An 11,765-nucleotide genomic window follows, 5' to 3' on the forward strand; every position below is an offset into this window, starting at 1 on the left:
TGATGTCCTACTTAAGACTATCTCTTAAGTTGCACATTGTCTTAGGATTATAAGAATCTAAAACACATCACATGTATCGAATACATTCCTTCTTTAATTGAAGAAATGAGTTTTAGATTCACTCGCTATATATATATTATCATAATGAAACACAATCCCTAAGAAAATCCAAATAGTGCAAAACACTTTGCAACTAATCAAGCTTTGATATCTCTCTTTGATATCCAACAATTCCACTTGGAATTAATTTCGGATTTTCATGGCTCTAAGCCTTGTATTAAGTTGTGACTTAAACACTCTCATGTAAGTCATATGTTCATTACTTTCCAGAAGTAACTTGAATCAAACAATTTCTTTGTAAGTTGTAAGCTCTTTACTTTCTTAAAAGTAACATGAAATCATCATCTTCAACAAGTGATGAGTTCAACCTATTAGGTTTCGAAGAAATAACGTCATGTAGCCAAGAAAAAACAGTTTCTTGCGACATACAATTTTTGACACAATTCTTTTGTGGCTCTTGAATATTTTCTCCCACTCTGTCTTCTAGAAATAAACTTGTATTCTAGAAAGACAGCTTCACGAGCCACAAACCCGTTGTACTCGTGATTATTGTAAGGGAAAATGAGTATTTGTTTCTTGTGAAAAACATACAAGCATGGTACCCTACCATTTCATATCTTATATGAATCGTTTTAGATTTAGTGGAAAAATAATTTAGACAATATGATAAAATCCCCAAAAGGATCAAGTAACTCAAAGTAACTTGATTAAAGTCCAAACCATATGGAATAGGGTTTGATTTCTTTATCCAACCACACATTATCTCATAATGCGTGCTAAGAGAGATTAACTTGTGATACTATATCACATTTCCTCTGGCTTATATCAAAGTCTTCACTTTGATAATCCCATCACGACTAAATCGTGATTCGTGGAACTCTTTGAACTTCTTCAAATATTTCTCTATTTAATTACCTTATTAAGTGAACACATTAGTGTCAACTTAAATCGTTGGTAAAAGAAAATGATCAACCTATTCTGGATCAATGATTTACAACCTCGATCTCCTTTTCAACCAAAGGTACGAGACATCTTGTTTTGAATACAAGATACGCATACCATAAGATTAACAATCTAATGGTTCCAAGAGTACTCGATAACTCTTTGCGTTCATCATTCCAGAATTTAAGGTTTAATCTTGGGTTACCAATTTGAGTCTTGCATCATCTACATGATATATCATTCTAGTTTGGTTTAGAATATAATCACCTTGATAATGGGTTAGCCATACATCAAATCGTGGTGTATAGGGTCACAAAAGTGAAACCTCTTTTGTATCTTAACAAGATTATATTCTTATTCAGAGTTTATGCACTTAATAGTCATAATTAAGTACAACTTTAAACCCAAAACCTAGATTGAGTACACAATGACTCTCTCTCTCAACATCATTTGTTGCTATTCGTCATATTCTAATCATCCTATGTATCAAATACAATGATGAAAACCACCATCGGTTTCTAATAATGACGAAGTGGTACTAGCAAAACTTATGTCAATCTAACAAATAAAGAACTAAGTCTCATTAGATGTCCTACAACTAACTTGCTTACTCTTCAATAATTTGGGGTAGTTTCCTTTCTAGTGTCCAACACTTCCAAAATGGAAACTTTATCGGTCGGGATTGATAGGTTTAGTATCATTATTCTCAATAACTTAACTTTTACCATTACCTTGTATCAATTCCATTCTAATTTTACTTCTTTGAACCTCGTCCTTTTCTTAACGGTTAAGAGAATGCTCCACTCATTTCAATGAATATTTTGCTTAGAGAAGCAATATTGAATTTCATGAAGACTACTCTTCAATTCATTCGTTTAGTCTTAAAACTTTCATTGAAGTGGTTGCGGTATTTTTGTCAATTTTGATTTCCAACAAATCTAGTTACCAAAATTATTTAACGTTTCAAAGTACTTAACTCAATTAAGCACATGAGAAATAATCCATTTCAAGTAGATATGTTAGTCAAGAATCAAAAACACTTTTGATCATGAATAACTTTCATCTATACTCTTCACAAGAGATCCTTCCTATGGATAACACGAGATTTTAGAAGAAAATTCATATTTGTCTTTAGTTACGATGTTTTAATGGAGATTTGAATTAAAATCGAAATGATATCGTATAATTTGAGGTAAAGAAATAGAACAATATGATAACGGAATAAAGAAAACAAAACATTTATCGTTATAATAATACTTGTAAATATAATAACAAGTAAAGAATTTACATAGTGACCTCTACCCAACTATGATAAATGATCCTGAGATCCAAATTCATATTAACTCGGGCACGGTGAGCAGATTCATCCCTTATTAATATAACTCGGTGGATTAACTCTTTAATCGATTCTACTTTTAGAACTCTCGGTCGATAAAATTACTCTAATATTTATCTTTAGCCCGGAACACATGCGACTACGGTCACGAATACTTCCGTTGAGCTCAATCCAAATTTCGATGTAATAACATTTTATTACCCCACTTCGCCAACGTAACAAGGTTTGTATTACGGTGAAGCCGACTCAACTCCCTTATGAAATTGGTAGTTCATGGGTTCTACTATTTGGTAAGGCTATATCTCAATTATTAATTTAGCGAGAGGTCATGTCTATTTATTATCTATCATGTTTTAAGTGAACTAAAGCGGTGAACTACGATAATTATAATTGACACGGTCGATGACTCGATTAAATAAAATGCATGTTTAGTTATGGCGATTTAGCGATGCATGAAAACATATAAATAAAATGCAAAGCATAAATATAAAGTCCTAGTATGGCCTTCCTAAAATAGTAAATCTAATAAACAATTACAAATTCGGAAACCAACTCCTTTGGTCCCTTGAACTTCGGTCTTGGCACGCATCTCGAGGTAACACCATTTTCCTGGAAACTCCGGGAAATTACAAATAATAAATAAAAATTACATAATTTCCTATTATACATTTGTAATAAAAATAAATCTATTAAATTACAAAACGGTGATACGAGATCACAATAATTACAACCGAATCGATATTCCCATGCATTTCGGGTAATATCAATTAAAAAACTAAGGCCATACTAAGTAAAATTACATAATTCAAAATTATATAAAATAAAAAAAATATGACAATCATAAATAAAATGCAGCATTATAATATGTATGAACATACTTAATTTTATGCTAAATTGTTCTTTAGGAGCCAATATCGCATATATCATCGGTTTTTATGGATTTGCGTGATTATAAACTTGTTAAAATCACAAAATGTCTCATAAATTCATATTTATGTTCAAGTTAATTACCCTAACCATCTTAGGACTTAAAACTTAGTCTTCACTAATATTTTGACAATAACTCAACTTGATTTCTTAGTATTGTTCATTATGGACTAAAAATACAATATTATATTATAAACTCCAAATTAAATTATAAAAAAAATCCAAATAATTTCAAATTTTGAAATTCAAACTCATGAACATTCTGGAAAAATACCATGACACTCATAATGTTCAAAACTTTAGGTTAAAAATTTCGAAAATTTTTCGAGAAAGACATCGTTGCGGTTTATCGGTTTTAACAACCATGACCATTAAAATATGAGAAATATAATTTTAATAAACTTTTCACTTTTAGATCTGAAATTTGGGATAAAATGCAACATATGATGTTTTTCTATAGTCATGAAATATGTTTTAGCATTATTAGACTAATTTAAGTCACTATTTATTGAATTTTTACTCAAAAATTCGTAAATCATGCATAAGAAGTACAATGCGTCTAAGATTTTTACACACACTGAGTAAAAATGCATGTGACAACACATACAATTTCCATGACCAAATTCAAAATTTAACTCATATTAACCTAATAAACTCTTTAAATTCAATTTAAGCTTATAAAATCCATATTTCATGCAAAATAACTTAGTTATTCACGAGATTTAACATGCCATCAGTAGATAATATATGTGAAAACATATCCAAAAACCACTGAAAAATTCGAAGTTTAGCTATTTTAGGTCCAAAAATGACATTTTTTCTCATAAAAATCATATTTTAATGCCAATAATATATAAAATGAACAATAAAAATCCATAAATCGTCCCATATGATCTAAAATCCATTTAGGACCAGAAACTTTTAACATGCAAAATTATTTCATGATTTATCTTCATAAATCCTAAATAACAAGTTTTATTTGTTAACAAATTAACTCGGAAAAACTAACCCGATTTAAGTTTACATATTCAAACAGATAGAGATGACATGAAATCACAAGATGAAATCACAAGCTGGTTTTGTATTCATACTCAATGGTGGTGCCGTCAGCTCGAGAAGCTTCAACGAAGCAGTGATTGCGGATTCTACCACGGAGGCTGAGTACGTTGCAGCGTCAGAAGCTGCCAAGGAAGCTATATGGATTAGGCAATTCATGGAAGGGCTAAAAGTAGTTCCTACCACCAAGGATCCCATTACTCTCTATTGTGACAACAATGGAACTATCTTCCAAGCTAGAGAACCAAAGTCTAGTAATAAATCTAGACATGTACTCAGAAAGTTTCATATCATTAGAGATTTTATTGAAAGAAAGGAAATTGCGATTTGTAAGGTTGGGACGGATGATAACTTAGCTGATCCACTCACCAAGCCTTTATCGCAGGCGAAACATGATGGACGTGTTGTATCCATGGGGCTTAAACGTATGCCCAATTTGTACTAGACTATTTGATATGAAATAAAATGTTGTTTTATTTGTTCATATAGAATAATCGCATTTTTATTTTAATTTTAATTTGACTTTTATTACTTTGTCATAACTAAATGGGTTGTTAAGACAATGTTGAACCCCATTAAAGGGAACTAGATTGACATAGTAATAGCCCATAGTTACTTACATGAGGTGACGTCTCGAAGTAACTAGAGTGTGATGCGGTTGATGACAAGTTTAAATGTCATAGAGTCATGAGAGATGACTAGCCGATCACATAGGCAGACTGTGGGGACACTCTGCCGGGCTTATGACCGCTTATAGAGTTCTGGCAATTTTTATAGCCTGGTCGTGGCGAGAGCTACTATGGTATTCTTATGAGTTAATTCTTTGACTAATGACTGTTCGCCTAAGATGGCACAGTTTCAGAATGACTTTGATTTATGTTCGGCGACCTTCGTAATTGGGGTCTAATGGGCATGTTTTGGGTCATGATGAGCTGTGGCTAATCGAAGGGAAGAGTGCAATAGGAATTGTCCATCCCCGTCAGGGTTATCTTATATCTCAAGGCCACTCGAGGAGTAATGAACTGGAAATGCGTGGCCACGTTCGGAAGATATCTATGGCAGATAACTCCGGTCAGACAGTTGTTCTCCAGATCGAGGAAACCACTCACGATATGATCAAATGCAAGTACGACCTGCAAGACACCATGCATTGAGTGGGAGATAGTAATAGGATAAGAGAATTGGTGACGCACACTTGTCGCGAACAAGTGGGAGATTATTGGAGTATGTGTCCTCGACAATAATGCGATCACATGTTTAAATATCATATTAAGAATACATAAGGGAACGTAACATTTTATTGTCAACTGAACCACATTAATCGGTAATGATTGGCTGACTATAGTTTGACATTACTGTCATGCGACGGTGGTGATCAGTTGATCCCTTAAGGTCATACCTCTAAGGAAACATTCTTTTTTTTTTTGGTAAATGTAAAAAATATATTGAGAAACGAGAACCAAATACATCAACAGTTAAAGCTGAAATAGAAATCAGCCAGCCATGAAACTAATTACAAATTACATAAGCTTTTCAAGCCAACTACGATCTCTCCTAGACATTGTGCCTTTGATTTGCTGTTGGATTTTTGTTCGAACTTCAAACTGAATCATTTTCAGATAGCCTGCTGGTGCTTGGATTTGCAGATCATGTCTGCTGCCATTTCGTTGCCTCCAAATATGATAAGTAACAGCATTCAGAATGCTATTTATGATCCCCACTTTCAGTCTAGACAGTCTAGCATTCCTCCTCCAGTCTTGATCTCTAGTTTCAGGCAAACAAAAACAAGTCCATTCACGAATCAAAGACAAAACTGCCTTACTGTACTGACATTTAAAGAACAGGTGCTGTAGAGTTTTTTCCTCACTTCCACAGATGCAGCATAGGTTATCATTAGCAATGTTGAGTCTAAATAGCTTGTCCTTGGTGTTGAGACCCCGGTGATGATAAAGCCAGGCTATAATTGCATGCTTAGGGACAGTCCACTTATTCCAAACCTGATGATGCCACTCTACATCAGAATTAGAGTGATGCAGCCAAGCATAAGGAAACATTCTTAGTTGACTAATTAATTAATTGTATGACGATACAAGTTAATTAATTCCTTGAAATTGAACAAATGATTTTGTGAGTTATAATACGTATCTTATTGTAATTTGATTAAATAAGATTAGTGATAAGTAATTAAATTATTTTATTACTTAAGGTTTATTTATTGTTTATGAAGCAATTGAGATAAGAATGAATTATTTATTATAAATACAAGTAGTTGTGATTTATAATCATATGACCCATTTTAAGTATTAGTAATTCTGAATTACTAGTTAATTTTTTATATGTGATTTAATTTGTTTATGTGATGATTTTTTAATTTGTTAAAAATGCATTATTTAAACAACATGTCAAGTAACATGTCAAATATGTCACACAATACATATTAACAAATTGACAAACTTAAAATGGACCCATTTTAATATGGGTGAACCGTGTATTATGGGTAGGGTTGATTATTGTTCATTAATCTATTAATTAGTGGGATACATGATCATTGCCTACTAATTATAGCCTTGCATACCTATTGTTCTTGTGAAGAGCAACTACAAAATCTATTGGGCACTCTTCCCCCTCCCTCTACCCGGCCACCCTAGAGAAGAGAAGGGTTTCTCTTCTGATTTTTAGACTAATTCATTCTAAGATTAATTATTCACTTTGAATATTTGCTTATCTCTCTCTATGTTTTTGTTGTTGAACAAAATCATAAAAACTCACAGAAAATCTCTAATATTATTCAACAATACTAGAAGTAGTATCTACATAATATTAGCATTTCTTAAGGGAACACATATTAATTCTAGTAATCAAATTAATATTAGTATTAAGTGTGATTTTCTTGGTACAATCCTTGAGGAGAGATTCTAAATTGAATCTTGTTCATCCATTTGAAAAGCTCAAGAACTAAGTAAGGTAGGAGACCTTACTAGTGCCCTAATAGCCGAAAATACATTTGTAAGGGACCGATTTTCTTCACTCTTGTATTTTGTTTTGCATGCATAAGATCTAGATTTAATTTTATGACTAAATTATTTTATCACATATTCAATATGTAAACTTTTGAGATTGATGAATCCAACAAGTGGTATCAGAGTATTGGTGACGCACACTTGTCGCGGACAAGTGGGAGATTGTTGGAGTATGTGTCCTCGACAATAATGCGATCACCTGTTTAAATCTCACATTAAAAATACGCAAGGGATTGTAACATGTCAAGTGATCCACTTTAATCGCTAATGATTGGCTGACTAGAGTTTGACATTACTGTCGTGTGACGGTGGTGATCAGTTGATCCCTTAAGGTCATACCTTTAGGGAAACATTCTTAATTGATTAATTAATTAATTGTATGTTGATTCAAGTTAATTAATTCCTTAAAATTGAACAAATTTAATTATAAGTGAGAATTATATATCTTATTGTAATGTGATTAAATAAGATTTAATTTAGTAATTAATTTGTTATATTACTAAAGTTGATTGATGTTTGTGAAACATTTGAGATAAGAGAAATTAGTTAGTTATTATTACAAGAAGTTGTAGATTATATTAACTAGACTTAATATGACCCATTTTATATACATGTAATTGTGAATTACTTGTCAATTTATTAAATATAATTTATTTGATTTAAAATGATATTTAATTAGTTAAATATGAATTTAAATCTCTAATGACATGTTACTTGTCACATTTCATACCAAATTACAAATGACAAAAATACAAAGATAAAATGGAATCCATTTTATGTAGGGTGGACCGTTTTTGATGGGTGATTATGGGTGTTTAGTTTGTTGTCTTATTCTTAGCATAAGATGCTTAAAACATAATGATGACCCCAAAACCTAGACCTAGCATGCCTAGTGTTTTGAGAAGACAAAAAGGAAAAGCAACCACCCTTCCCCATGAGTCCAAAAAACCGGTGCCCCTTTCCATATACTCACATGTTGAGCTTCTTTGATGAGATTTATTCTTTTTCTTCATGAAAAACTCTCTTATCCTCTTACACATAAAAATGGTTTTATGCCTAATTTGTTCAAAAATCTCTAATATTATTCCACTAATACTAGAAGTAGTATACATATAATATTAGTAATTTTAAGGAAACAAATATTAATTTCTAGTAACTAAATTAATATTTGTATTAAGAAGGATTTCCTTGGTACAATCCTTAAGGAGAAGTTCCTACTATGGAGCTTGAAGATTTGGAGCACTCTTGGAAGATCATCCTATTATGGGTAGCTCAAGAACAAGACTAGGAAGGAGTCCTATCTTGTGCCCTTGAAACCGAAATATCATATGGTAAGGAGACGATTTCTTCTTACTAAATTTGAAAGTTTTGCATGCATAAGATCTAGAATTAATTTTATGACTAAAATAATTTATCACATATTCAATATGTAAACCTTTGTGATTAACGAATCCAATAAGCCTTGAGAAGGTGGATACTACGCGAGGAGACCAAAAGAAGATGTTCTTGAGGGTACTACGCAAGGAGACCAAAAGAAGATGTTCTTAAGGATAATACGCGAGGATACCAAAAGAAGATGTTCTTGAGGATACTACTCGAGGAGACAAAAAGAAGATGTTCTTGAGGATACTACTCGAGGAGACCAAAAGAAGATGTTCTTAAGGAAACTATATGAGGACATCAAAAGAAGGTGTTCTTTTGAAATTTAGATCATGATCTATGAAGTTACAAGAGATATTAAAATTCGACATTTTACTTAAGAGCCCCATGAAACTAAAATGATATCTATGCAATTAAATGGATTTATTTGGGATTGTTGAGACCAATCCAAAGTGAATAGAAGTTTATGATTAAGAGTTGCAATAGAGTGGCATGTCGATGTCTACAGAACTAAGTTAATTGTTAACTAAGCTAAGGATTAAAAACATTGCTATTCATTATGAAAGTAAGTAAAGTATCAAAGCCACTTCCTAAATGGGTATTTAAGTTTTATTTGTTAACAAATTAACTCTGATACCACTTGAAGGATTCGTTAATCTCAAAACTTTACATATTTAGTATGTGATAAATTAATTTAGTCATAAAATTAATTCTAGATCTTATGCATGCAAAACTTTCGAAATTAGTAAGAAGAAATCGTCTCCTTACCATGTGATATTTCGGTTTCAAGGGCACAAGATAGGACTCCTTCCTAGTCTTGTTCTTGAGCTACCCAAAATAGGATGATCTTCCAAGAGTGCTCCAAATCTTCAAGCTCCATAGTAGGAACTTCTCCTTAAAGATTGTACCAAGGAAATCCTTCTTAATACAAATATTAATTTAGTTACTAGAAATTAATATTTGTTCCCTTAAAATTACTAATATTATATGTATACTACTTCTAGTAATAAATCTAGACATGTACTCAGAAAGTTTCTTATCATTAGAGGTTTTATTGAAAGAAAGGAAATTGCGATTTGTAAGGTTGGGACGGATGATAACTTAGCTGATCCGCTCACCAAGCCTTTATCGCAGGCGAAACATGATGGACATGTTGTATCCATGGGGCTTAAACGTATGCCCAGTTTGTACTAGACTATTTGATATGAAATAAAATTTTGTTTTATTTGTTCATATAGAATAATCGCATTTGTCTTTTAATTTTAATTTGAATTTTATTACTTTGTCATAACTAAATGGGTTGTTGAGACAATGTTGAACCCCATTAAAGTGAACTAGATTGACATAGTAATAGCCCATAGTTACTTACATGAGGTGACGTCTCGAAGTAACTAGAGTGTGATGCGGTTGATGACAAGTTCAAATGTCATAGAGTCATAAGAGATGACTAGCCGATCACATAGGCAGACTGTGGGGACACTCTGTCGGGCTTATGACCGCTTATAGAGTTCTGGCAATTTTTATAGCCTGGTCGTGGCAAGAGCTACTATGGTATTCTTACGAGTCAATTCTTTGACTAATGACTGTTCGCCTAAGATGGCACAGTTTCAGAATGACTTTGATTTATGTTCGGCGACCTTCGTAATTGGAGTCTAATGGGCATGTTTTGGGTCATGATGAGCTGTGGCTAATCGAAGGGAAGAGTGCAATAGGAGTTGTCCATCCCCGTCAGGGTTATCTTATATCTCAAGGCCACTCGAGGAGTAATGAACTGGAAATGCGTGGCCACGCTCGGAAGGTATCTATGGCAGATAACTCCGGTCAGACAGTTATTCTCCGGATCGAGGAAACCACTCAAGATATGATCAAATGCAAGAACGACCTTCAAGACACCTTGCATTGAGTGGGAGATAGTAATAGGACAAGAGAATTGGTGACGTACACTTGTCGCGGACAAGTGGGAGATTGTAGGAGTATGTGTCCTCGATAATAATGCGATCACATGTTTAAATCTTACATTCAGAATACACAAGGGATTGTAACATTTTATTGTCAACTGATCCACATTAATCGGTAATGATTGGCTGACTAGAGTTTGACATTAATGTCGCGTGACGGTGGTGATCAGTTGATCCCTTAAGGTCATACCTCTTGGGAAACTTTCTTAATTGATTAATTAATTAATTGTATGTTGATGCAAGTTAATTAATTTCTTAAAATTGAACAAATTTAATTATAAGTGAGAATTATATATCTTATTGTAATGTGATTAAATAAGATTTAATTTAGTAATTAATTTGTTATATTACTAAAGTTGATGGATGTTTGTGAAACATTTGAGATAAGAGAAATTAGTTAGTTATAATTACAAGATGTTGTAGATTATATTAACTAGACTTAATGTGACCCATTTTATATACATGTAATTGTGAATTACTTGTTAATTTATTAAATGTAATTTATTTGATTTAAAATGATATTTAATTAGTTAAATATGAATTTAAATCTCTTGTGACATGTTACTTGTCACATGTCATACCAAATTACAAATGACAAAAATACAAAGATAAAATGGAATCCATTTTATGTAGGGTGGACCGTTTTTGATGGGTGATTATGGGTGTTTAGTTTTTTGCCGTATTCTTAGCATAAGATGCTTATAACATAATGATGACCCCTAAACCTAGACCTAGCATGCCTAGTGTTTTGAGAAGACAAAAAGGAAAAGCAACCACCCTTCCCCATGAGTCCCAAAAACCGGTGCCCCCTTCCTTATACTCACATGTTGAGCTTCTTTGATGATGATTTCATTCTTTTCTTCATGAAAAACTCTCTTATCCTCTTACACATAAAATGGTTTTATGCCTAATTTGTTCAAAAATCTCTAATATTATTCCACTAATACTAGAAGTAGTATATATATAATATTAGTAATTTTAAGGGAACAAATATTAATTTCTAGTAACTAAATTAATATTTGTAATAAGAAGGATTTCCTTGGTACAATCCTTAAGGAGAAGTTCCTACTACGGAGCTTGAAGATT

At 32.5% G+C, this 11,765-nt stretch overlaps 1 protein-coding gene across 1 annotated transcript; it reads right to left on the reverse strand.

Annotated features, from left to right (window-relative positions):
* Window positions 1-5,841: 5,841 nt before the first annotated feature.
* Window positions 5,842-6,375, reverse strand: LOC141613706 (uncharacterized). Its single transcript, XM_074432450.1, has one exon. It carries the CDS (start codon window positions 6,373-6,375, stop codon window positions 5,842-5,844), a length of 534 nt encoding a protein of 177 aa, XP_074288551.1.
* Between the last annotated feature and the right edge of the window lie 5,390 nt (window positions 6,376-11,765).

This window comes from Silene latifolia, chromosome 11 (assembly GCF_048544455.1).
Source record: "Silene latifolia isolate original U9 population chromosome 11, ASM4854445v1, whole genome shotgun sequence".
Lineage (NCBI taxonomy): Eukaryota > Viridiplantae > Streptophyta > Magnoliopsida > Caryophyllales > Caryophyllaceae > Silene > Silene latifolia.

What these genes read in the sequence shown, in the direction of transcription:
- LOC141613706 (XM_074432450.1), bottom strand. Translation starts at nt 6,375, where the DNA reads ATGTTTCCTTATGCTTGGCTGCATCACTCTAATTCTGATGTAGAGTGG.